This window comes from Diprion similis, chromosome 11 (genome assembly GCF_021155765.1).
Source record: "Diprion similis isolate iyDipSimi1 chromosome 11, iyDipSimi1.1, whole genome shotgun sequence".
In the NCBI taxonomy this organism is placed as follows: Eukaryota; Metazoa; Arthropoda; class Insecta; order Hymenoptera; family Diprionidae; genus Diprion; species Diprion similis.
The window spans coordinates 2,468,024-2,493,886 of NC_060115.1; the positions used below are offsets into that span (position 1 = coordinate 2,468,024).

The 25,863-nt window shown below is 42.7% G+C and overlaps 8 protein-coding genes across 8 annotated transcripts; 4 read left to right on the forward strand and 4 right to left on the reverse strand.

Moving 5' to 3' along the window:
* Nucleotides 1-603: 603 nt before the first annotated feature.
* LOC124412132 (translation initiation factor IF-3) lies at nucleotides 604-2,483 on the reverse strand. Its single transcript, XM_046891770.1, has 2 exons — nucleotides 1,890-2,483; nucleotides 604-1,792 (listed from the first exon to the last, which is right to left on the reverse strand). Exons 1-2 carry the CDS (start codon nucleotides 2,481-2,483, stop codon nucleotides 1,598-1,600), a joined length of 789 nt encoding a protein of 262 aa, XP_046747726.1. The 3' UTR covers nucleotides 604-1,597.
* Nucleotides 2,484-2,537: 54 nt separating this feature from the next.
* On the forward strand, nucleotides 2,538-5,448 carry LOC124412130 (translation factor GUF1 homolog, mitochondrial). The gene is made up of 7 exons (XM_046891767.1): nucleotides 2,538-2,686; nucleotides 2,891-3,706; nucleotides 3,780-4,019; nucleotides 4,107-4,372; nucleotides 4,449-4,663; nucleotides 4,739-4,951; nucleotides 5,091-5,448. Exons 1-7 carry the CDS (start codon nucleotides 2,598-2,600, stop codon nucleotides 5,214-5,216), a joined length of 1,965 nt encoding a protein of 654 aa, XP_046747723.1. The 5' UTR covers nucleotides 2,538-2,597; the 3' UTR covers nucleotides 5,217-5,448.
* A 286-nt stretch (nucleotides 5,449-5,734) lies between these two features.
* On the forward strand, nucleotides 5,735-8,328 carry LOC124412131 (probable protein phosphatase 2C T23F11.1). The gene is made up of 4 exons (XM_046891769.1): nucleotides 5,735-6,380; nucleotides 6,592-6,797; nucleotides 7,199-7,424; nucleotides 7,770-8,328. The coding sequence occupies exons 1-4, from the start codon at nucleotides 6,149-6,151 to the stop codon at nucleotides 8,102-8,104; spliced, it is 999 nt and encodes a 332-aa protein (XP_046747725.1). The 5' UTR covers nucleotides 5,735-6,148; the 3' UTR covers nucleotides 8,105-8,328.
* A 141-nt stretch (nucleotides 8,329-8,469) lies between these two features.
* Nucleotides 8,470-11,119, reverse strand: LOC124412257 (ADP-ribosylation factor GTPase-activating protein 2). Its single transcript, XM_046891989.1, has 7 exons — nucleotides 10,965-11,119; nucleotides 10,378-10,569; nucleotides 10,177-10,308; nucleotides 9,750-10,088; nucleotides 9,394-9,671; nucleotides 8,929-9,310; nucleotides 8,470-8,846 (listed from the first exon to the last, which is right to left on the reverse strand). Exons 1-7 carry the CDS (start codon nucleotides 11,037-11,039, stop codon nucleotides 8,571-8,573), a joined length of 1,674 nt encoding a protein of 557 aa, XP_046747945.1. The 5' UTR covers nucleotides 11,040-11,119; the 3' UTR covers nucleotides 8,470-8,570.
* A 199-nt stretch (nucleotides 11,120-11,318) lies between these two features.
* Nucleotides 11,319-13,116, reverse strand: LOC124412209 (STAGA complex 65 subunit gamma-like). Its single transcript, XM_046891899.1, has 8 exons — nucleotides 12,930-13,116; nucleotides 12,781-12,844; nucleotides 12,589-12,713; nucleotides 12,399-12,511; nucleotides 12,203-12,312; nucleotides 11,961-12,124; nucleotides 11,606-11,770; nucleotides 11,319-11,533 (listed from the first exon to the last, which is right to left on the reverse strand). The coding sequence occupies exons 1-8, from the start codon at nucleotides 13,112-13,114 to the stop codon at nucleotides 11,434-11,436; spliced, it is 1,026 nt and encodes a 341-aa protein (XP_046747855.1). The 5' UTR covers nucleotides 13,115-13,116; the 3' UTR covers nucleotides 11,319-11,433.
* Nucleotides 13,117-13,337: 221 nt separating this feature from the next.
* LOC124412211 (MIT domain-containing protein 1-like) lies at nucleotides 13,338-15,000 on the forward strand. Its single transcript, XM_046891901.1, has 5 exons — nucleotides 13,338-13,471; nucleotides 13,803-13,931; nucleotides 14,019-14,257; nucleotides 14,523-14,722; nucleotides 14,828-15,000. Exons 2-5 carry the CDS (start codon nucleotides 13,811-13,813, stop codon nucleotides 14,991-14,993), a joined length of 726 nt encoding a protein of 241 aa, XP_046747857.1. The 5' UTR covers nucleotides 13,338-13,471; nucleotides 13,803-13,810; the 3' UTR covers nucleotides 14,994-15,000.
* A 186-nt stretch (nucleotides 15,001-15,186) lies between these two features.
* On the reverse strand, nucleotides 15,187-20,306 carry LOC124412208 (protein inscuteable homolog). Its single transcript, XM_046891898.1, has 4 exons — nucleotides 19,595-20,306; nucleotides 17,323-17,790; nucleotides 17,020-17,230; nucleotides 15,187-16,930 (listed from the first exon to the last, which is right to left on the reverse strand). The coding sequence occupies exons 1-4, from the start codon at nucleotides 20,197-20,199 to the stop codon at nucleotides 15,938-15,940; spliced, it is 2,277 nt and encodes a 758-aa protein (XP_046747854.1). The 5' UTR covers nucleotides 20,200-20,306; the 3' UTR covers nucleotides 15,187-15,937.
* Nucleotides 20,307-22,544: 2,238 nt separating this feature from the next.
* LOC124412258 (T-complex protein 1 subunit beta) lies at nucleotides 22,545-25,843 on the forward strand. Its single transcript, XM_046891990.1, has 8 exons — nucleotides 22,545-22,700; nucleotides 23,113-23,422; nucleotides 23,539-23,972; nucleotides 24,173-24,250; nucleotides 24,409-24,633; nucleotides 24,741-24,918; nucleotides 25,099-25,302; nucleotides 25,387-25,843. Exons 1-8 carry the CDS (start codon nucleotides 22,698-22,700, stop codon nucleotides 25,557-25,559), a joined length of 1,605 nt encoding a protein of 534 aa, XP_046747946.1. The 5' UTR covers nucleotides 22,545-22,697; the 3' UTR covers nucleotides 25,560-25,843.
* Nucleotides 25,844-25,863: the final 20 nt, after the last annotated feature.

Consider the following 25,863-nt stretch of genomic DNA (forward strand, 5'->3'; position numbering starts at 1 on the left):
TTTGTGTAATTGTTGTGCATGAAAACAGCTGTGAGAGAGAATTACCAGCTGTAATATCTTACCATATACTATATTGTAGAAAACCATGAGAACCAAAATCGGCTTATTATAAGTAAAAGTCCGTTATTCACTTTCCAAAATTTCTCACAGATCAGTTTATGATCATATATAACGTATGAAGTGCAGACTAATTAATATCGCTCTTGATTATATGCTCTTTTAGAGCATTTATGCACAGGAGTGAAACGATTTCACTGTAATTAACGAATTATAGTAAGCCGAAAAAAAATATATTATTATTATATGAAAAACGTCGTTATTTGATTATCGGTATTCTATAGTGAAGTTCACATGCTGAATACCGAGTAAAATGATATATTCGCGATGAATAAATAAAGATCGTAAGCTCATAGATTGTTGAATGTAAGCTACAGGCATTTATGAAGTTTTTCACCGACTGCATTTCGAAATCTCTATCGTGCAACGTATTATATCATTCATATTAGTTTAATAGGTGCAATCGTAATAATTGCCAGAATAGTTTCTAGTGTTTTATCATATTAAAAGACAGAGCTAACAAATTTCTTTCTACGACTTAAATAAATATTGATAATTGACTTCTTTTATCCTCAATAAATATTAGAGACAAATTCTTATTCTCTTTAATACTGATAGATAAATTGTGCGGAAAAGAATATGAAATCTATGTGAAACAAATTTTCTATTACACGAGGCTAATACATAAACTAGACTTTTCTCTTTCATTTTTCGAAATTCCGAGAATATATGCACGATGAACGTGAAGGCATATCGATAGAGTTAAAATACAGACACATATTGGAAATGAGTAAAAGTAACGTATCAAATAACTTTATCGTGTCCATTATGACAATAACAAATATATCTATTAGTACTAGCAGTAGTGAGAGATCATGATAATAATAACAAAACAGACTTTAATCGCAATTGAAATAATATATATTATATATTCTACTATTGTAAATATATAGCGTATTAATACCGACGGAAATTGCACACAAATGTTTTGTATTATATATATAAAATGTGTATACATACATGTATTCATTTACGTAAATATAAAATGTACGATCTAATAATTAATCGAGTAGTAAATGACAGCGGAGACGATGTATGCGGTTTTGACCAAATTCGCATTATTAAGCCCCAAACAATGATAAAAGGTAAAGAGAAGCAGCAATATCATTATTTATATTATATTTATTACCTCATCACAATTAGCTTAATCGGGATGACTTGTGTTTAATTGTAAAAGAAATTATTCACTACTATACAACTGGTAACGATTTATTTTCCAGAATCATCATCACAAGTACACTATACAAATCTATTCCCAAACTAACGTACGAAATGAAATTCTTTCTCATTGATAAAAAACAGGTGCGATGTAACATACCTATTATAGTCAAGTACATTGCATATTTGACAACAGAAATATGTTCCGATGTAGAAACACATGAACAATCGTTCATAGTCAGTTACTAATCAATTTTTAACATAACATGTACTGTTGCTTTGTAGCTGGATGAACAAGTTACATATTTAGCAGTTCATACACTCAAGTAGATTCTGACTGCTTTGCAGTCCCATCTTCAGATTCCTCGATAGGTGCTTCGTCGGAATCTTTTTGCGAATCTTGCGGTTTTACTTTCAGAGGGGCCAATTGAAACTTGATGTTCCTGCCCTTAACGCGTTTTTGAAACACTTTACCAGCATGCTTTGTTCCAGCTATAATAAGTTCGCATCTTTTTTCCTATAGAAAAATAAAATTTGTGGAATTAAGCGATGAATATTGGTCAACAGTTTGGGGCAATTCAATCTGTACCAAGGTTAGTGAACGGGGTTCTTACCGCTTCCTCCACATTATCGTCAGCCGTTATGGATACTCTAACTTCGTGCCTCTTGTTTAACCACTTGACGAAATTTTTTATCTTTGTTTCCAAGTCGTGAGGAGATATTTTGGCAGTAAGTTCAGCAATTTTTGGGTCCTTTACCGGGCCATTTGGTCTGGCGGCCTTTTTCTTGCGATGATTTAGCTCTTCGGCAAAGTATTCAGAGCCTGTCATAAGTTTGTAAATTGGTCTCTTGGTCTTCCCAGCGGAATCCATGACTTTGACCAATTTTAATTCCCTCCGCTTCGATATCCGATGTGCCTCATCCAGTGTCATCACGGATGGGGTGAGATCGGGCGATATCACGGTGACCATGACATTACTGACCGTTTCCGATTTTTTAGGCACCGCTTGATTGTCGTTCTTCGGATTCTTTGTGAGGTTAAGTCGGTCGATTGACGTTTCCCTCGTAACCGTTGTATACAAAAGTCTATTCGGACTCCTTACCGACAATCGTGCTACTTTCGTGCCGCAAACACCTTGCGATACGCAGGCGTTTCGAATTAATTTCACTATTTCGAATCTTCGCACCACATTGCGTAACGACGACATCGTCGAACTTTCAAATTCCTTCCTCAAGACGACAGTGACTTACATTGTTTTTAGGTTATGTTATGTTAGGTTATGTTACCGGAGACGTTCGTATAATAAATATTCGTCGACGAAATGATCATCACAAACACCATTCGTAGCGTTTTGAATATTCGGAATAACTGTTCGCACAGATATGTGGAAGTATTCTGTAAACGAATCAGGTTTGTTCGCAACAAATTAGTACGGTTCATTCTTTCAGTCTCTTGCAGTGAAAACACGATGATGGTGAAAAGGCCTCTACAAGCGCTATTTCACTTGATTATGTTTACCAAATTCAATTTCATCCCACTTTTTTTACGGCACATATCGAATCGTGGCTAATACTTATTTCCAGATCACTATTTATTAGTTTTTCCATGTTTCAGACAGCTTCCAGCGACGATTCATGGAACCTGCTATTCTACAGCCACAGACGAATTGGAGTCTTTTGAAACTCCGATAGAAGCAATCCGCAACTTTAGTATAATAGCTCACGTGGACCATGGAAAAAGCACATTGGCAGATCGGTTACTGGAAAAGACTGGAGCGATACAGCGTAACGCAGGAGCTCAGTTTCTAGATAAATTGCAAGTTGAGAAAGAGAGAGGTATAACAGTGAAGGCGCAAAGCGCGTCCTTGAGGTACAAGCACAAGGGAACCAACTACTTGCTGAATCTAATCGACACTCCTGGGCACGTTGATTTTTCAAACGAAGTTGCAAGGTCCCTGGCCGCTTGCCAGGGTGTGATTCTCCTCGTCGATGCAAATCACGGGGTCCAAGCACAGACTGTGGCAAACTTTTACCTCGCTTTTGCACAGGATCTGATCATTATTCCAGTTCTGAATAAAGTTGACTTAAAACATGCAGACCCAGAGCGAGTCATCGGTCAGCTTAACACTCTTTTCGATATCGAGCCAAATGATGTTCTTAAAATATCAGCCAAGCTCGGTACTGGTGTCGACGAATTGCTTGAAGCTATTGTCGAAAGGGTGCCACCTCCATCTGTCAACAGAAGTGGGCCGCTCAAGGCTCTGATATTCGACAGCTGGTTCGACAAGTGGAAAGGTGCTATTTCTTTGGTATATATCAACGAAGGAGTTGTCTCAGTAGGGGATCAAATTTCATCCATAAATACTGGAAACTCGTATGAAGTAAAGAGTTTGTTTCTCCTGACGCCGTTTGAAAAAAACGTGAAAACATTGTAAGTAAAACTAAGATTTTGCTAACAATTCGTAAGGCCCACATTATGTTTTGATTATCGTATAATTTCCAAGGTTCGCTGGCCAAATCGGATGCATTGCCTGTAACATGAAATCAACGAAAGAAGCATACGTCGGTGATACTCTACATTTAAAAGAATTTCCTGTCAAAGCTCTTAAAAAATTTGAACCAGCAAAACCCATGGTCTTTGCAGGAGTTTACCCAATGGATCAATCGCAGCACGTTCCATTGCGTAGCGCTATTGATAAACTAGTGCTGAACGATTACGCAGTAACCACTGAAGTGGATTCTAGGTAACGTAACATTGGCTGATTGGATTACAATTTTCCAATATCTGCTAATGATAACTTACTAAATCTTTATTACATCTGTGCATGCAGTCCAGCATTAGGGTTGGGCTGGAGATTAGGTTTTCTGGGCTTATTGCACATGGAGGTTTTCATCCAGCGCTTGGAACAGGAATATGGCACCCTGCCTTTAGTGACCGCGCCCAATGTCACTTACAAGGCAAAAATTACTGGGGCAAAGAATATTACTCTGAACAAAGGCGACGAGATAATCTTCAACAATCCAAGCAAATTCCCCCATCAAAATATAGTGTCTGAGTATTACGAGCCTTTTGTCTTGGGGACCATCATAACACCCGGTGAGAATGCCTTAAGCAACAAAATTATTGAAGGGGCCTTTAGCTCCTTATTAAATACTAAAAATATATTTTTCAGACGAATACTTGAGCCCCATAATGTCGCTGTGCATGGAGAAAAGGGGCATCCATAAATCTGGATCAAATATCGATGGTCGGCGAGTGTTGCTGCAATTCGATTTGCCGCTCAATGAAATAGTCATGGACTTCCACGATGCACTGAAATCAATCAGCTCGGGATATGCCAGTTTCGATTACGAAAATTTGAGATACGAACCAGCAAGTTTAGTCAAGGTGAAACTGCAAGCGTTGAGCTTTCATGATCCTTATCTACATCCGAAATTAAAGAGATCTTTGCTTTGCCCGTAGTTGGATATCCTACTGAACGGTGTGCTCGTAGAAGAGTTGAGCACTATAGCGCACTATTTAAAGGCTACCAGCATTGCGAAGAAAATGGTTACAAAATTGCAAGGTATCATTCCAAGACAACAATATTTAATCGCAGTCCAGGCGGTGGTCGGATCTAAAGTACTCGCTAGAGAAAATATAAAACCCTATAGGAAGGATGTGACTGGAAAGTTGGTAAGATATTATATGCAAACTCTCTGATAACACACAGTGTCGCTTGCCAGTAATTATAACAAAACGTACAAGAAATTCAACATAACAGCACCGAATATCAGGGAATAGTCTTTAATATGCTGAATATACCCTGTTTCAGTATGGCGGAGACATAACGAGGAGGAAGAAACTGCTTGCCCAACAGGCAGAAGGAAAACGACGAATGCGTATGATTGGAAATATATCCCTACCCCGAGAAACGTTTATAGAATTTCTTAAAAAATAAGGTTTCCAAATAAATCAATAGTTCAACTGTACGGATTAAATAATTTAATCGTAGTGATCTAAGCAATTTCGCTGTCAGACCATACTTTGTGAACAATAATCATCACGCAATTTATGTACGTTACGTATAAAGAAGGAAAAGGAAGCGCGTATAATTACAATTTCTTATCATATCAAGGAGAGGAAGCGCGGTTTCTGACCCAGCTCAGAACGGATAAGTAAGATCGATTTTTCTGCTTTCTGTATGAAAAAAAAGCAATCGTGTAATGATTAATTACACGAGTATGAAAACTAAAATCTATTTAGACGCTATAATGGTTTAAGATATCTGAATCTGAAAATCTTCATTCAATCTTCCTATACCGACGAGTCGTGCTTCCTGCCTTCCTCACAAGTGATTGAATAACGCACGAATAAGGCATCGACTTGTCACTTGTAGGCCCGACACGTGGCTCCGCGCTTCGGCGATTCCAGCCGCTTATTGATCAAGGCGAGAAATGGAAAAAAAAACAACGTTGATGTGTGAAAAAAGAAAAGTGTGGGGAAAAGAGCCTATAGTTGCATGTATTGTTATGTGTCTCCGGAGTCAATCGCCCTTGCTGCTCTGCGTGAATTCAGAGCGATAGAAAGCGAGATGAAGGCTGCAATATCGAATAGTATAAAAGATAAGAGTTGCGTACGCGTCGTTCGCCCAGATACGGAGGAGGAATTGAAGGCTTACCGCCTTGCCGCGACGGAATAGTACATACATACGTACATACATACACTGACGTGTGCATACGTAAATTGACAATACGTAACTCGGCTAACCGCAAACGCTTCGAAGGTTAGAGACTAGGCGTTGGGCTCACAACCTGAGGGCGGAACATCGGCGGCGCTTCGCAGGGCCGAGAGCGGGAGGCGCTCGTTCCTGCTCTTGGATCACCTCAATCAATGGAATTTGTCAGTAGCGTATTCTATAACTTTCCGCGTTCAAAGATGGGACAAACATTGAGCGAACCTGTGACTGCCAAGGAGTCTGCCTGCTGCAGGGACGCCAACTACAGGGTCGGGAGCTCCTGCATGCAAGGATGGCGCGTCAACATGGAGGATTGCCATGTACATATTCTCTCTCTGCCCAATGATCCTGGAACTGCCTTTTTCGCCGTTTACGACGGCCACGGAGGTAACTACAACAAACCGTGTTTTGGAAAATGCTATTCAAGCTCGGCTCATCCTCACCGTTGATAATTAACTTCGTCGTCCACCACGAACAACTTGCTACATTATTTCCTGCAAGAATTTACATTCGTCGTGAATCACAGTCCAGCTTCTGCTTCTTTTTACTTTCCAGTTGTTGAAAAGTTAATTATAATTAATTATTGAATCATTTTTAGGTGCTAAAGTCGCGCAATATGCAGCCAAGCATCTGCACGAGTATATAACTAAACGAACCGAATATCAGACTGGTAATGTGGTAGAGGCAATGCAGCAGGCGTTCTTAGAATTGGATAGAACAATGCAGTATGACACGGTACTCAAGGAAGAACAGGCGGGGTCCACTGTAATTGCTCTCCTCATCAAGGACAATATTCTCTATAGTGTGAGTCTTGCTTAGTTCGTAAATGAAAAGAGGAAGGTCGTTAAAAATATCGGAGATTTTGGAATATGGTACAGGAATATCATATTTTCACTTCGTGCAATCTGGTGTGTATGAGAACCCAAGTAGTTTTTGTTAGTCTTGTAAACATGCTATAATTAGATCTTATCAGCTAACTTATAATAATAACTTACCGTGCACCTGAGCTAAAACTAAAAATATGAAATACTGTACAACTTTTTACTCGCAGCAGAAAGAAGTCTCAGAGAATTTACTTTGCCTATGTGGTTCTCTACTTAGAATATTTTTCTCCTGAGACCCTGTCACCTTGTGTTGAGTTAATAATCCAAGGGTAAAGTGGTGCTGAGAATCTGACTTTCAACCCAATGTGAATCTTATGTTAGGCAAATGCAGGTGACAGTCGAGCAGTTGCGAGCGTTGGTGGAAAAGCCGTACCCCTCAGCAAAGACCACAAGCCTTACTTAAGGGCTGAACGCGAGAGAATCGAAGCTGCAGGTGGATGGGTTGAGCTGAACAGGGTAAATGGGAATCTGGCTTTGTCACGGGCTCTTGGAGACTTTGTATTCAAGCGCAACAACAGCAAAAGTCCGCAGGAGCAGATTGTCACTGGTTATTTTAATATTCATTACGTATTTGGGATATTTCATACGGAATGCTACAAGACAAACCATTAGCATCTCTGCGGAACCTCAGTCCTGATAGTTTTTTACGATAGATTTCTAAGTACGTATTATTTTGCAGAAGATATTTGTACAGATGAGGTAGATCATGTAGCATTCTCGGGTGAAATACGATATTTAATCTAGCATTGACCTTTTTGTTAGCGATGATGGTGCTACCAAGTATGAATAGCACTATATGTCTTCAGGAAAAATTGTTGAAAAATTCTGTCACCTTTTTTTTTGGGCACTTTTCCAATTACAGAGCCGAAAAAGATAAATTATGTATTTACAGCTTACCCGGAGGTACAGCGGCACCAAGTGACTACAGACTGGGAATTTGCAATCGTGGCCTGTGACGGTATCTGGGATGTAATGACTAACGAGGAAGTAGTAGATTTTGTAAGAAACCGGCTTGCTCAAGGGTTGCAAAACGGTTCCGACGACGAGGGAAGTATGGTGGATCCTGAAGAAGTCTGCGAAGAATTAATGAGCCACTGCCTGGCACCAGATACTCAGATGGGCACAGGCTGCGACAATATGACTGTAGTGCTGGTGTGTTTTTTACACGGGAAACCATACTCTCATTTAGTTGCGCGGTGTAAACAACCTGCAAACCTAAATGCATAGCTAGTCTTCATTTTATTTATTTTACTATTATTTTGTTTGAAATTTTTTTGTTAATCATTGAAAAAATGTTCGTACTTTATATCAATCATATTATTAATATTACTACGTATTGATAATTATTGCTAACGCTACTTTTTTGGCGATTCAATTGTACAACAACTCGATGAGTCTTATAAATATTTTTATACGTAGAAAAAGCAATTTACGCACTCACGTCTTACTATGTTTACTGCAGTATAATGACCTCCAAAAAATGACAAACAAATTAGAGATGATGCTGAAGATTAGTAGATTTTCTTTTTATTTACATTTCCGTACAACAGTGTCGAAGAAAAGTCACAACGGTGTTTTTTTTTTTTTTTTGCTTGTTTAAATAATATTTAGCTTTCTCCGATACGCCTAATGAAAATATGTAATAATAATTGTAGTATTTTATTTTATTCGGAATTACGAGAGCGACAATCCATTAATATCCGTATCTGTCCTGTATGGAGGAGACTGCGGCATTGGCCAATGAGCTTAGTCTGCCTGCAACTTTGTTGACTCCTTGACGGACGCTTTCTCTGACTTCTTCTAAATCGACGGTACCACCTGCGGTCCGGCCAGACCTTCCGGCACCAGATGACACTGGCCCCGATGAAATAGTCTGGCCGTTACCGTGACTGGGTCCGTCTCCGAAATAATCAGCTGATGAAATGCTTGATGATCCCTCGAAACGGCGGAGATTACTTTTGCGCTCCCACTGTAACATGATGAAAGTTCGGTCAGAAATATAAGAATCATCACACGATGGCCGGACTTTCTCCACAGCAAACAACACTAACCGCATCTCCGTCAGAGGAGCTGTTTCTGAAATATTGATCTGAGCTAATGGCTTTAGCACTGCCGAATTTTTTCTGGGCCTCGCCTCCGCGATTAGCGGGTTCACGATCAGTACTATGAGAAGGAGGCTTGTTGATCGTTTGCTGGGTCGGCCGTCGAGGAATATCGGCATCGGCAACAACAATGATATCGTCGTTGTGCGACGAGCTGCTGGGTAGCTTTCCGAACGATGAGGGCGAGTATGAGAAGTCTTCAAGATCGAAGAATAGATCGTGATCCTGATCCCTAGATCTTGGTTCGCTGGTCAAACTCATCCTTGAGACAACTGGTGCGCCCTCCTGAGTTATCACACGCATATCACCAAATGCAGAGTGACTCGCGCCACTGTGATAAGGAAAAACAATTACTCAAATATTGAATAAACAGAGAGTGATAATACACGTTTAAGACAATCAGGTTATAATTACCGGCGCGCATTAAATCCCATGCCGAGACGTTCAGCTTCTCCAGCTTTGGACGGATCCATCTTCTTTGTTCGTTCCTCAACTTTTTTTGCTTGCAGGGACAGGTCGTGTTCATACTGATACGCTAGACGCGTATCAATTGCATCTTGCTCCTCCTTATCCTTTTCGCGTGTTTCTTTCTCTCGAGACTCGCGATTAGCCTCAGCGACGCTTCGTTCCAACTCATCAAAGTTCGTTTTCACTCTCTGCGCTCCCAATCCTCCGCCTTTCTTTGCTCCAAGCTGTGAAGCAATGTTGTAAAAAATTATTTGGCTCCGAATATAGTTGACATTCTTGGTTTCTTACTATAATTTACTTACCCCACTTCGTTTAGGTTGAATTTTCCTAACGCCGATCGTAGACTTTCTATCAGATTGTTGGGCAGCGTTTGAATCATGATTCAAAAGTGCACCGGTTACATTAGGGCCAACACCACTGAGATTGGCAGGGTTCGTAGCCGTTATGGAAGACACTGTGTTGTCCTTATTATCCTCAGTTACATTGGCGACTAGTGTCGATTTGATGATAGGATCGGATCGCAAATTTGATTCAGTGGAAAAGAAGTCATCAGACGCCGCTGACTCTACGTGCTCCTTGAAAAAGTCTAACTCTGTTGTAGCTTCTGGCTGTGTGTGTTCAGGCTCTGGATCCAGAAACAACTGTAATAACAATAAATATGTGACATAGCTGTTCCATAGTAAGCTGATCGTTTCTAAGAATTCATTGTAAATTGACTGGAAGACACACCTTTGTTCCATGGCGTTTCATTGCCTGCACAGAAGCTTGGGACAACTTATCTCTATACATACTGGCAGCTCGTGATTTGTATTTTTGCTGAGCATCGGTAGTCGTGCAGTTGTGTTGGGAAAAAAATTTTCTCTAAAAAATACAACAACATTGATTGGAACTTTTATGATTGTTGAAAATTATAATTATCTATAGACTGACAGCATTAGCATTTCCTCCAAGCTGCATGTTCCGTAGTTGCAGCCATGTCCAATTTGTGTCAAGTTGAGTTGAACGGACAAAGGTCAAGTGAACACCTAGCCCTCTATGTACCGCAGAGCAGTCTATACACAGGAAGACGCCGTATGTGACACTGGACCAAGCCGGGTTTTTGGCGTTGCAGTCGAAACATGTCTGGTAATAGAATAAAACGGAATAAATTTAACGTGCACAAATGAAATTTTTAAGATAAAGCTAAATAAAAAGTAACTAGGCGGTTGCAAATGATCAGAATATGTCAGAGGAAGGTTAACACATGGATGGACTTCACGACAGATATTGTCAATTTTAGACATAAGGTTAACCACGTTTAATATGTGTGGGGAGGAATAAAGTCTACACAGATAAAACGATTGGGAAATTTTATAGCTATTGAAATGTGTTGATCGAATTTCTCAGACCAAAAGTCAGGGTCAGTACTGGAGCAGTCATGAGAATTTCACTTTGAATTACCGACTGTGGTCATCAAATTAACGTTGAGCGAAATGTTGATTATTGTATTTAATCTAACTTGCTGCGAAAATGCATACCTTATTTGCTGGGATCGCGCGTAACCTTTTAAAAACCTGCTCAATATCATTCTTGCTGGGTGCAGGATCTGCCATCTTTGACGTGTTGTCAATTTAATCACGCGCATGGCATGCCGGGACTTTGGAAACCTGCTATAAGCCACGGATTGTATATAACACACATAGAAAGGAGTAATACAGTATCCTCAGTCAACGATACAGGTTCTGCGATGTGTAACTATTTAGATACTGTGCACGCGACGACGATTGTCTAACTGAATGAAGACATCAGTCCGTTTAGGGAAGTGAGACAAGTGATTACGATGTGTTAAAAAATGAGAACGTATTATATTCAGACGTTACAAAGACAGGACATTAACTAGAGGAATTAAATTTTTACAGTAGAAAACAACACTGTAGTATTTGCGTATGATTTTTCTTCATTCGAGATTTTCGAAGGAATTGTATAATTCTGTTGTGGGACAATTAGTCACACTTTCTTCCTTTTGTCGATCAAAGTTTCGGACTGCCGTTGGCGAGACGAATTTGGAGAGTCGCTAACATTCACCTCTTCCTCCTCAACCTCCAAGCTGTTCAATCTGTGCACAATGGAATAAATTAATGCAATCAGCAAAATAATACACTGGAATCATAAACCTCACCCTTCTTGCTCCAGACTATGAAGCATTTGAAATCCGGCATCGAGACTGGGGGGAAAACCTAACTCTGGATCCAGCAGTTGCAAAGTCGGGACTTCTCTGCATACGTTCCCAAATGCGTCAAGTTCGTCAAAACCTACACCACCAAAGCCATCGTTCTGTTCCATCCTGCAAAAAATAGCATTTCCCATTACATTCAGTGTGATTTTAATCTGGTGTTTAATTTCACCGACGGGGCAGTCATCGTAGTTGACTAAAAACGTATCTATTGTAGGAAGACTTAGCAGATAAACTAAATAGAAAAATCCGATCATGTTAGCATTCGCGAAATTTCAGAGAAAGATGATTGTATTTTAACCTGTTATTTCCAGCGTCGAGTTCCATCTCCCTTCGCTCTACTTCCGCTCTTTCAACATTCTGTTTCATATTCGTTTCAAACCTCAGTACATTTTCTTGATAATAATCGTGAAGCGATTGGGCTCCACCTATGCCTGTTTCGTATAGGACACGTTCAACGGCATCCTGAGATTTCGAAATTAGTGACATTATATTACAAACAGCAAATAAATAAATAAATAAATCAAACTTCTGCTTACGTACAGGGAACCCGCATTTATCCTGCTCCGCTGCGAGTTTGAGTAGCCTCGTCATACGTTGGAGGAATTGATCCGCGATATCTGTTACTGCTTCGATGGCAATATCAGAAGAATCTAAAATAGATTGACAATTTTGGTTGTTAGTCAATCAACTTGAATTAAGTTAATGCACAGCCAGCAGAAAATATTACTTTACGTACTTTCGAAACCGGTATGGGCCAGCAACACGATAACAGAATGCCTCAGCAGGCCATGCGCTGTTTCTGGTGTTAGGTAGGTCGGGTTAACCGGAGATTCATCAGGTATTTTCGAGCTACAACAAATGTTACATTTTTTAATCTATTCCTGATTTCGCTGTTTATTTTTCATCTCATTACATGGAATACTTACTCTTTTGAATCAGTCTCCGTCTCCTCATGCGGAAATGAAAAATGAAATGGATTCAACTGCTCTCGAACTTCTGGCGATGTCGGTCCATCGATTTCCATCGCAGGGCCGGGAGTACCTCCATCCTCCTGCAAAAGTCGAATGTTGATATATAAAAATGATTTAATTTCATTTTGTAGTGACGATTATCCTTACGAGATCTCGCAACCGCTGGTGAAGGGTGATGGTGTTTAATACATGCGGATTGATGTTAGGTAACCTGGAAGAATGTAAAGCATAATCAATTACATATGAAATTTTTGGTCTAACTGATTATCATATCAGCACTGGCAACGTATACTCACTGAAAATATTCCACTTGGTTATCCGTTTGAAAATCGAAGTCTGATGATTTCGTGTCTTCGATTACTTGCCTCCAAATGTTCTCAATAACATCCGGGGTGATTATTTCCTGTTTGTGAGTTTCTCTGGTAGGTAATTCCCCCCAATGGGCCCCAGCAGCAGTCGTACTACACTTGCTCGACTTCATTATTAGTCCTTACGCTTCGACCCGCGAAAAGCGCAGTGATAAAATAATTCAAATTTAAAAATGCCCGCGGTGGCTCAGCAGCTATTGGCACCTAGCGCCAGTCCCGCACAGCTGATTGACTTTGCGATTGCCGCTTTTCACGCTACTCGATGGTCGCCCTCTTGCAGAAGTTCTAATACGATTTATTTTATGCCGATGTACTGTTGTTTTTCATCGGTTTTAACGCAGGTTAGGAGGTGAAATTCAGTGAAAAAGATCCGGGCCCGATGACCAAGGCATAGCACCGTGCCTTGATGGAAATTTTGAGAAGTTTACGTACTCGTGCACGCAACGATCGCAGAAGAAAACATATTTGAGGTTAGAATTACTGTTAAGATGAATGACGTTTGTGCTGCTCGCAGCAGCGATTGTATTGTAAACTGTCGCCATTGGTCGCCGCCACATTGGTGAATCAAGTCGTGCCATGCTGCCATAAACTATATTTGTATAGATGGCGTTTACTGGGTGTATTTTTGAATTTTTATTCGATGTTTCAAAGTTCGCGCGTTTCTTGTTTATTCAAGAGATAAGGTAATTGAAGATTCCCCTTCCTATTGAAGTACCCTTCTTGAGGTGCATGCCAAAATTCTATGCGTATAATATACCATACAATATACCGAGTACAGTGTAGCAATTAAAAAAAAATTAGATTCAACTATGGAGAGTGCAGCCGTATCAATTTTGATGAGAGCCGTCGAAATGGATACCAAAGAAAGATACACGATGGCACTGGTTTTGTATCAAGAAGGTCTCCAGATACTCATGGATTTGATAAAAGGTATGATAATGAAATAATACCAAACGACACCTTCGAAGTTGAATATTAGGTGGCTATCGGTATAATGTATGATATTCTGATGTACAGAGACCAAAGACGCGACAAAGAAGAAACATTTCAAAGGGAAAGCAGCTGAATATATGGACAGAGCCGAAACCATAAAGGAACTTATCAAGGAGCAAAAATCCGCGGGAAGGTATAGAGAACAGACGAAAATTGAGGCAGGCTCCACCGGCCACGGATACGCCACCGTTTTCGGAAGGTTTTTAGACGCTTCGGTAACTTACATACACATCGAAGATCCCTACATAAGGAGTTTTCATCAGGTAAATCAGTTTTTCCGTAGACAAAACGAATTCAAAACACTCTCTGAATATGCATCGATCGTGTTTTAATAGCTGGTAATATGACACTCATCCGAGTTTCGTCCCAAATACGCAGCATGACGTTAATTGTTTCAATAGACCAATTTTAGCACAATCTATTCTGAAAAACTGATTTTACAGCGCTTTATATTCCGAAGAATAAATTCTGAACGTGCCATGTTTTAAAACTGTATTTCAAGATATATTATTGCACTAATCGATATAGTGTCAAAACTTGTTGCGGCTCTGCGAACTTGGGATTCAAAAGTGCCATTCGTTGGCACATGTGACGCTGGTAACCACCCAAGATTCAGATCATCGGAATGAACAAACAGCACGACTACAGGAATTGAAGCTAAGCCTTGGATTGCGGCAAATATCATTTGAATTCACGTTCTCGTCGACGCTACATGATCGGCAAGTTCGGTAAGTAATTTACCCAAGTTTAATGTATTCCCTTTATTTTCACCCGCAAATATATTGTGGTAATAATTTTTCATTCATGTGTACGTGGATTTGAATCACGAAAAGGTTGAACAATGGCTGGGTAATAAAAATTGGACGAGGTTTAGACTACTTCAAAGCTTCTGCTGGAAAAATGACGCTTGGAGCCTGTGACATGGAGTTGAGGCCGTGTTTGGAAACGAGCGTCGACATCTTTCACGCTTCTCAACTCGTCGGTAAAAATGATACGTAACGACATAACAGAATTATTTTTGGCAAGAATAATTTGAGGAGAGCTAGGATCAATTGCTGTAGCTTTTCTTCTCATTCCTGAGCGAAAGATTTCCGATGAATGGGCAGATAATATTAGGGTATGTGATCGAGTATTTTTTTACACATTTAAGTATACATGTATTATTTGTAGATATGAAGTAAATAGGATAGAGTATAAAGTTTTATTCATCCAAACGACACCACTCGCAAAATTTCTGTTCTCTCTCTATCTGTCTCTCTACATTCACAAGTAAAAGTACGGATGAAAATTTACGCGTTATATAATTATATGAATACGAACATGTTATAGAAATAAGTACCAATGCGCATAAGTCGTTACTTATACTTTATACTGGGTGTATTGCAAAATATGGCACATGAGTCGTAAGCCTAGTCTATTGCAAATTTACATTCATGTATAATGTGCTGCGAATCAATTATTCACAGTACAGTTTTTTATCCATAAAGTATGTAAAAAACGAGCTGATAAAACTTGGAAACCTCCTAGGTATAGATTTTACTGTATAATTTATTATTCGATGTATCCACGCGAAAATACTGGAACTAAATTACACAGATACGAAGTTACTCGAAAGGTTTTCTGACAACCATATGTGTAACTTTCGATTCAGAGTCTTGTAATTTCAGCCATCTCTTCGATTATTATTATCTCGACGCTAGTTGTCAGTTAACACGATAACTATAAATATTTTATGATATAACGTATCGATAATCATTATACAAATATACATATAATTATTATTACTATTATTATTCGTTGTGATATATCTATAAACTGAGTACAACGCCGGATTTGCTCGTCAATCACTCTTTCCTCTATCACATTATCTCAGTGTTAAAATATTTTCCGATGTCTTATCACTCAATTTCCACCGTCCTCAGATCCAATGCCTCTTTTCAAAATCAACGACGATCCAAAGTGCAAGCTCGATCGGAAGCTTTGGCGGCGTCAATTTGTTCGGCGGCTCTCTTGCAGGCGATCCTGAGAGACCGAGTGTACCGATTGTTCGGGGCTTTTCTGACCGTCGACAAGTCCGTGGTGGGCACCTGATTGTAAGGCATAACGCAATTTATGGCACCGACGTCGACGACCTGTTGGGCAACCTCGCGGTGTACGCAAAGCCTTGCGAGGGCCTCGGAGGCGGTGGCCTCGAGTTTCCTGTAAGCATCTTCGAGGCCGGGAGGTCTCATCCTGAGAAAACATACCAGCGCTACGGACGCTCTGGCCTCCGCCAAGTGTGGATGGAGCTGCGAGGATCTCGCTAGCTCGCCGATCAGGGCCGCGACCTGCTCCATAAGGCAGATGCTTCCGCCCCCCGAACGCCGCACACTCCTGAGCAGAGAGGCGACCGTCTTCCGGGCCACCATTGGGCCCGCACATCGTGGGGACCGCGCTAAATTGTTCAAGGCCGCCGCGGCCAGTAGCAGCGTCTGCGAGCAGGCGGTATCCTCGGCGAGGAGGGTCAAAGACCGAACCAGTTCCTCGGCGAAGGGCTCCAGGTGGGGAAGCCCCAAGGCGTCAGTCCAGGGCGCCGTTATCTGCACGACGAGGGCCGTGGCCTCCATCTTCTCGGCTTCCGGGGCCGCCTCTGAGCTCAGAAGGTCCGCCAAGATCTCAGCGCCGCCGTGCGCAGCCAGCTGCTCTATCGCCTCGGCGCAGCAGCAGACGCTACCGAGGGCGCGCAGGCATGCAACCCGCGAATCCCTCGATCCGCTGGACTGCCCCCGCACCGAAATCAACGCCGTCAGCAGCGTTCGCACCCCCGAACATCGCGCGACGCTTCGTCCACCTCTTCGACCCCCTGGACCCAGACCCAGTGCCGTCAACCCCGCCAGCGCGCCTCGCGCCGCGATCCCATCCTCTCTCGGCGCCTCTTCCAGCCCACGGACGATCCGCTGTTGGGGAAATTTGGTTTTTAAAGAGCTTGTGCATACCACGTGTCCTGACTTAACGACGCGGGTAAATGGTAAGCCAATATAAGTACCTCGACGTAGAAATCTAGACGGGCATCCACAACGTGGTCCAATTCGTTTTGCAGTTCTCTGAGCTGCCGAAGAACTTCTTTCGAACTGGTCAAGTTGCGCACTCTCTGAGGCGGCGGGGCTCCGAGTTCCGAGAGCAGCAGGAACGCCTCTTCCTCGAGCGACTGTATCAAACCGCGCTCTGATCTCTCGCTACCAGGACTGTTTAGCTCTCTGCGGGTGAAAAATTTTGTTACAGTTACACATTCATCATCGATTATTTCCAATTTCTATATATACCGTAAAATGGAAGGCGAAATACTTACTTCAAAGCGGATTGATACCGTTGATGGAACTGCTCAACCTTAGCCAATAGTTTCGTCGCAGCGGCGGTCGCGGAGGCGGTGAGGAGGGTGGAGTCCCGGCCTTGGATACAGTGTTGAAGGCTGGTCGTACTGCCACCGTAACTGCTACAGGGAGTTCTGATTCTGGGCAAAGCTTTGCTCTGCAAAGTAGCACCGCACTCGCCCTCGGTCTCCACGGCGAGAAGGTTTAGCCATGACTTGACCGGCGCAAATTGTCCGTTGGAATTTTCACCAGTCCGATGCGTCGACGACCGTCGTACCGCTCCGGAAGACGTCGTCGCGGACTCCGACGCCTGGAAAACGTCCTCCGGCGGCTCGCTGGCGTACAAAAAATCTCCCAGGCACTCTCCGTCCGCCATAGACACTCCGATCATTCGAGGCACTCGAGCATCGTCCTCGGCCTCTTCATCGTCATTGTCCGCGTCTCGCCTGTAAAAAGAAACCGGGAGACGGTTACTCGAATGCAAAAGTGAGAGTGCAGTCGCGACTTTGTCACGTTTGAAATTTTAAACTTCCGGTAATGGGAGATAAATCAAATTCAAGTCGGTCTTGATTGGATTTTTCCAAGTTCGATTCAGCCACGGCGTCGAAATCGACTCTAACGGACTTTTCAAAAATTTCCGTTCACATTCGCGTCATTAATCCTCGATGTTTCGTTCAACTTAGTTTAGTCACGTCTCTGGAGTTCGGGGTGCAAAATTATTCCGGCAGAAAAGGAAGTTCATACATTTACATGTTTAAAAATACTTGCAACGGTGCAGCGATCACGGATAACTTGTAATTTTGAAAGAAGTTCAATTGTTTTTGTAAAACTTTAATTACAAACCCGATCTAAATTCCAATACTTGGATATATATGTTAAAACTCGAAGAAAGAGAGAGAACGAGTTGCGCAAATAGTGGCACAATTTACAAGCGCTAACTAATCGCTTCTTCAAAATGCGATTCACCGCCGTAGTTGCGCCGTACTATCTGGCTTTGCCCCCCTCCTCTCACGTGTATCAAAGGGGGGCCTCACGACGTTGCATTCTCGCAATTAGCTCAACAAAGTTCTTCGTCATCGAAATTCTCTCTATATCTCTTTCGAGAGAGTCATTATCGGACAGGTAGGTGGTGACTGACTCACTCAGGTTGACTCAATCTTGTGAGATTGTCGCGAGACCGCTTCCGCCTATCGCTATTACACCAATCCTTGCACGATTCTACGCGGTTCGTTCGACGCGTGTGTGTATGTACACAAGTACGGCCTGCCCATGTATTTCTATAAGTGTGCGTACACCTGGCTGCATTGAGTCACGTATGTAGGGACGCAGACGTGAGCGCGTGGCTGCCGTGAGTCAATTCGAATGCTGATCACAGCGAGCCGAACCAACCGCGTATACCTAATACTGAAGCACCGAAACGGAGGCCATCAACTACAATAATCTTTGAAGCGCATGAATAGGCTGGTGTACGAAACAATTCGTGCAGTAAAAGTTCAGTCCTGCCTATTTTAAAATATTTTTCATTCAGATTGAAGCAGGTCTGCGCTCATATTATGTACCGAATACGCTGCATGAGGTGTATAATCAGGCTTACGGATATTTGTATGCAAAAATACAACTCAAGTAAGAAATAATACGCCCCTGGCCATGTGCATAAGGCAAACGGTATAAGTATATAAGGAATTGCATTCTTCAAGCGGAAGTACGACGCTTGTACTGCGATTCAGCAAATCGTATACGTACAGATTGATACATTGGCCGGCGATGTATTTTAAGCATTCGTCGTGAAATGGCACTTATAGTTACAGCGTGATGCTAACAGGCCAAGAATGTCTTTCTCCTATTGTGCATACGCCATGCCACCGGAATGCTTCTTTGTATTTTGCATATTTTGTCAATGGCACAACAGCCAACTGACGCTTTTATATAACTTAAATTATGAAGGATTAATTCGGTGCGTACCTGACAATTAAAAGGTTTCCTGTTTCAGAAAGCATACCTCTAATCATCGCGATAAATACAGTTTTTCATCCATTTCAAAATAACTCGAAACACGAGCTGGGAGAATTCAACGAACGGACAGAAAGTTTCAGAATTTTGCATCATAGTTGAATCGATTGCACTGTCGTATGAATTTTCCTGAATTTCAGACGCTAAAAGGTACCGCGGGTGCCCTATCCCTGTTTTTTTGTGAGACCGACATTCAAATACCAACCTCACAACAGCTATGAAATAATAATCTCCACTAACCGGTCGAAAACAGCAACTGAAGTCTCTCGCCGCTTATCAACGCCTCGTCTTCTGGAGCCGCGCGGCAGCGACGCGGAAACCTTCCGGCCGCGACGATCGCCAGTTTTAGGGGTCGACGTGTGTCTGGGGTGCGGAGGAAGCTCGGTGGGTGCCCAGAGCGAGTCGAGCCTCTTAACAGCGGCGCAGCGCTGGTCCCTCTCTTCCCTCGCAGGAGAGAGGCGTTCCTCACTCTCCCGATCCTCGGAAATCCTCCGTCGTCGTGACTTCCTGGTCCGTGCGCGGCGCAGCCTCTCGACGCGGGAAGCGTACGCGTCAACCCCCGACTCCTCCGAGCGTTCCGAGTCCGAGAACCCTGAGTCTTGGCTTCGATGGCCGATGTAGCTTCTCGGACTCGCCGATCTCTCCCGGTCCCGCGGCTCATTCCAGTCTTCAGAGCCCTCCGCGACCCCTCCGGCCGCGAGCTTTTCCTCCCCATCGTCCAGCGGTGCCGGAAGCTCGAGGATTTCCCTTGGCTTGAGAAGGTCCGTCTCGCGCGGCAGGCCGAGGTCCTGGGACTCCATGTACTTCCAGAAAACCTGGCTCTGTTTTCTCTTAAAGCGACTCATTTCAGGACTGGTTGCGTTCGATGTCAGTGACTAGAGCTCATGGCAATTTTCACTACCTCGGAATTAGTCACCCACTCCAAAACCGCACAGTTGATCACCGCTCTTAGCTGACTTCGCGACGTTCAGCGCGTAACTGAACCGACCCGGGGGCCCAGACGATAGAGGTTCTGCGATCCGGGTCCGTTCCCCCACCGAACTCCAAGGCACCCCTGGATCGCGGGGCCCGCCGTTACGGCTCGTCGCGGGGGAAGACCGTGGGGGAGGGTGGCTCATCCAGAGGGGTCTTCTGCGTCGACGGGGTCCTCGCACGTGCCCCACATCCTGGCTTGCCGTGGCGTAGCCGCACACGATCGCATATGGCAACCCCGGGCCCCGTGGAGACTGGGGAAAACGAAGGGGGAGTCCGGCCTACGACGATGGGCCCCCGGCGCCAGGTGCCACTCTCGGTGTGCTTCGGTGTGCCTCGGGGAGGGACGACGTCCGCCCCTTGCATTTAAAGAGTCACCCGCCCGTGCCGACGTCCCGATACATCTGCGCCCGCACACTCCAACTTTAAAGCTGCACGCGTGCCACGATCGTGTACTAAATGCGGGTGACGTGGTGAAGCCTATTAAACGCCGCGATAGCTAACGACAAAATTAACAAATTCGCGATCTAAGGATCAGGGAATCAGTCAACTTTCAATTACGCTACGTTTTCATTTTGGGAATGTTTCAGTCTGTCCACTTATGCTTGTGACTTTTTTTCCGCTACTTTGGATTATTTTTGTTCAGTTTTCTGCCGAGTAAATTTGGTCCTTTATACTTTTCCCGCCCTACCCTTGCCTTGACTCGTACCCTTATTCTATTTCGCTGGCTTTTGTTACTCTGACTTAAAAACGAGTTTTGAAACTCCGAACGCCTCGAACGGAGTTGTGAGACCGTTTGAAGAAAATATTTTTCAAGTATCCTGCACCGCGCAAAACCTGTCTTACATACAGTCCAAATGGGAAGTACGTAGTTTTTGATCATTAAAAATTCTGCAGATATTAAAAACTATTTAAAATTCGAAGCGACATATGCCAGACCAACCAAATGTAATCCAACTCCAAAACTGAATAATCTTTCAAATATTCAGTCTGCGGTCGTTTGTGTCACTAAAATTGCAGAAACGCATTTGAAATGGGGCAAAATAAATTCAAATGGAGAAATAAATTCATCCACGGTAACGTGATTTAAACCGAAAGCTGTACTCGACAAACGTACACATACATACATCACCAACCCGCCTATCGTCTAGCTCAAGCTATTGTCGACGCTACCGGAGTTAGGGCGAGCAAGGTGAAGAGGGGAAAGAAGTAGACAGCTGCGAGGAACCGTTACGCTGTGAACGCGCAACCTGCGCACCCCGCAGACAACACCAATTTGGGGTGCGAAATACATACATTAGGAATAGGGGGGTAAAGGGACTCGGACGTCCCAAAGCCAACGATAAGGGGAGATAAAGTGGAGGTTGGAGTGAAATAATCTGGACCAATCCAAGCAGGACTTTATTTGCAGTCAATTTAATAAGTGCGTATTAAAACGGGCTTTTACGCTATGGACGTAAAGTACGTAGTGCAAGCATTTTATATACACAAAAAACATGACACTGTTACGGCATTCATACGTATAAACATGCTCAATGCAGTTGTAATATCAATATAGCTATGTTGTACTGATGAGTCAGCTGAAACGCACCGTTCTGGAATTGTAAAACAGTTTTGTTCTGGTAACCAAGCAAGCTCCGTATATCCGTTGCATTCTTCTTGCGCATTCCTACAATATGACTTCGAATGAGTCAAGCACGCGGGCATTAGCCATGAATAGTTCACGTCGACCTTACCAATACCAGATGCTACTACTGACTCTCTAGCTCACTTCAGCATTGAATTTCTACGCCTGCGACTTGTATTAAAATATCGTTGCATGCATGTTCAGTTGCCAACGATTAGGTTCATGAACGAGTAAATTGCCTGCAACAAGGAGTAAGACATTCTTAAAAATCGCCTACGATCAGGCATTGCCTTCGACAAGTTGCCTGTGATCAGGAGTAAACTGGAAAATATCAGAAGTCTCAAAAAAAAATATTCAGAGTTATTTGACTATGAAAAAACCAATACCGTTAAACAAACATGATTTTTAGTGTATTAAATCGTTCCATTCGCCATTGAAGGCATTGTTTCACTCAATTCAGATGTAGGAATACGTCCTACGATGAAGAATGACCATAATTGGTCTTGAAATTGGAAAGATAGAATCAACTGAAGATGGGTAGCGGCATCTGACGGTAGGACAAAGTACTAGGGGGGCTTACAGATATCGCGATTGGTTGCAGCAAGGCTTCTAGTTGTTTCTGCACGGTACGATTCGTCGGCCCTTCGTTGTTCCTCCATCAGCATCATTCAACATCACGGCACGCGACATCGAAGCGGTGATTTCTGAATTTGGTATTTAGTACGCGACAACGAACGATTAACGATGGTCAGTACTGCATTTAGCTACCTAATAAACTAGCTTAAGTCTCGTTGGAATCCCGTTCCTCGTTACCCTGCTGATATAAAATCCTAAAAATCCGAACCCAATGATGGGCGAAGTCGATCCTCCCACGACTGTCGGTCCGGTGTCCGCATCAAAACGATGGCGAATCGCGTGACACGCATTGCACGTGTCTCAATCATCACCGGATTGATATCCGAATTCAGAGACGCTGTTTTCGACGATATGATTGCGTGGTATTAAGCTGCATCGTGGACTCCATCAGGCACACCCTGAAACAACTCCGTGTTTCGCCTTTGCTCGTCTATTACGGCGACCTAACCTCTCGTGCTCAGTATGAATCCGGCGGATGATATTCTTTTTTACCAAAAATATGAATGATCAAACATTTTTTCAGGTGTCACTTAATCCTGTCAGAATATTAAAGCATGAGGCGGAAGAGGAGAAGGCGGAAATAGCTCGGTTGAGTTCTTTTGTTGGAGCCATCGCTATAGGCGAACTGGTGAAATCCACTCTAGGACCCAAAGGAATGGACAAGATCCTTGTCGCCCATGGACGGTCGGCTGGACAGGTTCAGGTTACTAATGACGGGGCCACTATTCTCAAGAGTGTCGGTGTTGATAACCCTGCAGCAAAAATACTTGTGGACATGAGCCGAGTGCAGGATGACGAAGTTGGCGACGGCACAACCTCTGTAACAGTATTAGGTTTGTTATTCTTTTTTTTGTGTATCAAGTTCAATGAATCGTTCTGAAGCTGGCATTAATAGTTTACAATCTGTCACTAATTTGATTTGTTTTCCTGTTTTTCTGAAACCTAACAGCGGCCGAGTTGCTGAAGGAAGCAGAAAAGCTGATAGATCAGAAGATTCATCCACAGACGATAATTGCTGGCTGGCGTAGCGCTACTGCGGTTGCCAGGGAGGCGCTACAAAACACGGCGACAGATAATTCAGCGGATCCTGAGAGTTTCCGCAAAGATCTTATGAACATTGCGCGAACAACACTTAGTTCAAAGATTCTCTCTCAGCATAAAGAACACTTTAGCAAGCTGGCTGTTGATGCCGTTCTACGTCTCAAAGGGTCAGGAAATTTATCTGCTATACAGATAATAAAAAAACGAGGTGCAACTCTTGCTGACTCATTCCTGGACGAAGGTTTCCTTCTCGATAAGAAACCTGGAGTTCATCAGCCACAACGTATCACCGATGCTCGCATTCTGATTGCCAATACCCCCATGGATACTGATAAAATTAAGGTATGAATTAAACCAAAGCAATTTTGATTGTCTTAGGCATTCCTTGAAACTTCTGTTCCAGTTTTGTATAAATTGTATATCTTGAATGTAGTAGCTACGCTTTTTACACAATTTTTTAGTGAAATAACTCGATACATTGTACTGATATGATTTATTTTGCGTTTATTCGGATTTTTATGAATTTAATGTTTATCTTTCAGGTCTTTGGCTCAAGGGTGCGTGTCGATTCGATGGCAAAGATTGCAGAGCTAGAGACTGCAGAAAAGGAAAAGATGAAGGTATTAAAATAACGGCAACTTTCTCATTTTAACGTATAAGGTTACTTAATTATTATTTGCAAAAGATGTGAGGCTTACGTGCAATCGCCAGAACTAGATGATTCCATACCAACTAATCAACTTACTACCTCTAAATTGGTGATTTGTTTCCCAATCAGGATAAAGTTGACAAAATAGTGAAGCATGGCTGCAATGTCTTCATAAACAGGCAGTTGATCTACAACTATCCGGAACAATTATTCGCTGACGCTGGTTTGATGGCCATAGAGCATGCAGACTTTGATGGTATCGAAAGACTCGCCCTTGTAACTGGCGGTGATATAGTTAGCACCTTTGATCACCCCGAGCTAGTCAAACTCGGCAAATGCGATTTAATAGAGCAGGTGTGTTGTCTTTCTAGATCTTGTATACTATAAGTATCTGTGCCTTGCAACCTATCCAAGTCAGAAAATTTTATCAACAATTTTGACTATCATTTGAATTGCCACAGGTTATGATCGGAGAAGACTCCCTTCTCCGTTTTTCGGGTGTAGCTCTCGGCGAAGCTTGCACCGTCATCATCAGAGGCGCTACTCAACAAATTTTAGATGAAGCTGAGCGTTCATTGCACGACGCTCTCTGTGTACTGGCAGCTACGGTACGCGAGTCGCGAATCGTATTTGGAGGAGGTAAGAAATTTCTCTTTTCTTGCCAAAATGCTGGTGTAAGAACAACTCTGTTGCTGCGTTGAATACTCAAATTATATTAAAAATATTGCGCGAACGAGTGGGAGTGCGCGCTCCACAATTCAGAAAGAGCACACAACAGTTTCTACCTTGTAATCCTAAGTCTTAAATAAATTCTAACAGGCTGCAGCGAGATGGCTATGGCTTGTGCAGTAATGAAAGCCGCCACTGCTACCCCTGGGAAAGAGGCTGTTGCCATGGAAGCTTACGCTAGAGCTCTTCAGCAGCTACCTACAGTAATTGCAGACAACGCCGGTTACGACTCAGCTCAGCTAGTTAGCGAGCTCCGAGCCGCGCATAATTCAGGAGCCGCAACAATGGGACTTGGTTAGTATTGAAATCTTCAGGACCGAATCCTCAAAATTGATATTCGTAAAATGACTATAACATGTTTCGTATTTCCTACTACAGATATGGAGGAGGGTAAAATCGGCTGCATGAAAAAACTCGGAATCACAGAGTCGTGGGCTGTGAAGCGACAAGTTGTCCTGAGTGCGTCTGAAGCCGCTGAAATGATACTCCGAGTTGACAACATTCTTAAAGCAGCACCGCGAAAGCGGGTCCAGGACCGCGGTCACTGCTAAACGGGGCGTTACTTACCGCTGCATTCTTTATAACTTCATTAATTGTCCATTAATTTGAACTCCGCTTTTCCGCATCGTGGGTGACTACTAAAACGCGTAACACGCTTATTTAACCGAACACAACTACACGCATTTGTAAACCGGCGACGTGAATTGTCACCAATTATTATTATCATTATAGTTTTACTTATTAATGAAACACTTCTATGATCGATATCGAGCATAAAAATAAATTCGTTTTCATGTATGTATATGTATCGCGAAATATGTATACGTATGTGTATATCGTTTTGTACCTAATATT

Bases quoted from the DNA above. Each gene is read 5' to 3' on its own strand.
- LOC124412132 (XM_046891770.1), bottom strand. From the start codon at position 2,483: ATGTCGTCGTTACGCAATGTGGTGCGAAGATTCGAAATAGTGAAATTA. The intron at 1,793-1,889 runs GTAAGAACCCCG...ATTTTTCTATAG, and splicing joins ACGATAATGTGGAGGAAGCG to GAAAAAAGATGCGAACTTAT.
- LOC124412130 (XM_046891767.1), top strand. From the start codon at position 2,598: ATGATCATCACAAACACCATTCGTAGCGTTTTGAATATTCGGAATAAC. The intron at 2,687-2,890 runs GTTTGTTCGCAA...TCCATGTTTCAG, and splicing joins GTATTCTGTAAACGAATCAG to ACAGCTTCCAGCGACGATTC. The intron at 4,952-5,090 runs GTAAGATATTAT...ACCCTGTTTCAG, and splicing joins AGGATGTGACTGGAAAGTTG to TATGGCGGAGACATAACGAG.
- LOC124412131 (XM_046891769.1), top strand. From the start codon at position 6,149: ATGGAATTTGTCAGTAGCGTATTCTATAACTTTCCGCGTTCAAAGATG. The intron at 6,381-6,591 runs GTAACTACAACA...AATCATTTTTAG, and splicing joins CGTTTACGACGGCCACGGAG to GTGCTAAAGTCGCGCAATAT. The intron at 6,798-7,198 runs GTGAGTCTTGCT...ATCTTATGTTAG, and splicing joins AGGACAATATTCTCTATAGT to GCAAATGCAGGTGACAGTCG.
- LOC124412257 (XM_046891989.1), bottom strand. From the start codon at position 11,039: ATGGCAGATCCTGCACCCAGCAAGAATGATATTGAGCAGGTTTTTAAA. The intron at 10,570-10,964 runs GTATGCATTTTC...TTCTATTACCAG, and splicing joins GCGCGATCCCAGCAAATAAG to ACATGTTTCGACTGCAACGC. The intron at 9,672-9,749 runs GTAAGTAAATTA...ATTGCTTCACAG, and splicing joins TTCAACCTAAACGAAGTGGG to CTTGGAGCAAAGAAAGGCGG.
- LOC124412209 (XM_046891899.1), bottom strand. From the start codon at position 13,114: ATGAAGTCGAGCAAGTGTAGTACGACTGCTGCTGGGGCCCATTGGGGG. The intron at 12,313-12,398 runs GTACGTAAAGTA...AATCTATTTTAG, and splicing joins GGCCCATACCGGTTTCGAAA to ATTCTTCTGATATTGCCATC. The intron at 12,125-12,202 runs GTACGTAAGCAG...TCGAAATCTCAG, and splicing joins AGGATAAATGCGGGTTCCCT to GATGCCGTTGAACGTGTCCT.
- LOC124412211 (XM_046891901.1), top strand. From the start codon at position 13,811: ATGGAGAGTGCAGCCGTATCAATTTTGATGAGAGCCGTCGAAATGGAT. The intron at 14,258-14,522 runs GTAAATCAGTTT...TAATCGATATAG, and splicing joins ACATAAGGAGTTTTCATCAG to TGTCAAAACTTGTTGCGGCT. The intron at 14,723-14,827 runs GTAAGTAATTTA...AATCACGAAAAG, and splicing joins CTACATGATCGGCAAGTTCG to GTTGAACAATGGCTGGGTAA.
- LOC124412208 (XM_046891898.1), bottom strand. From the start codon at position 20,199: ATGAGTCGCTTTAAGAGAAAACAGAGCCAGGTTTTCTGGAAGTACATG. The intron at 17,791-19,594 runs GTTAGTGGAGAT...TTCTTTTTACAG, and splicing joins TCAGTTGCTGTTTTCGACCG to GCGAGACGCGGACAATGACG. The intron at 16,931-17,019 runs GTACTTATATTG...TTTCCCCAACAG, and splicing joins GTCTAGATTTCTACGTCGAG to CGGATCGTCCGTGGGCTGGA.
- LOC124412258 (XM_046891990.1), top strand. The intron at 24,919-25,098 runs GTAAGAAATTTC...AAATTCTAACAG, and splicing joins GCGAATCGTATTTGGAGGAG to GCTGCAGCGAGATGGCTATG. The intron at 25,303-25,386 runs GTTAGTATTGAA...TTCCTACTACAG, and splicing joins AGCCGCAACAATGGGACTTG to ATATGGAGGAGGGTAAAATC.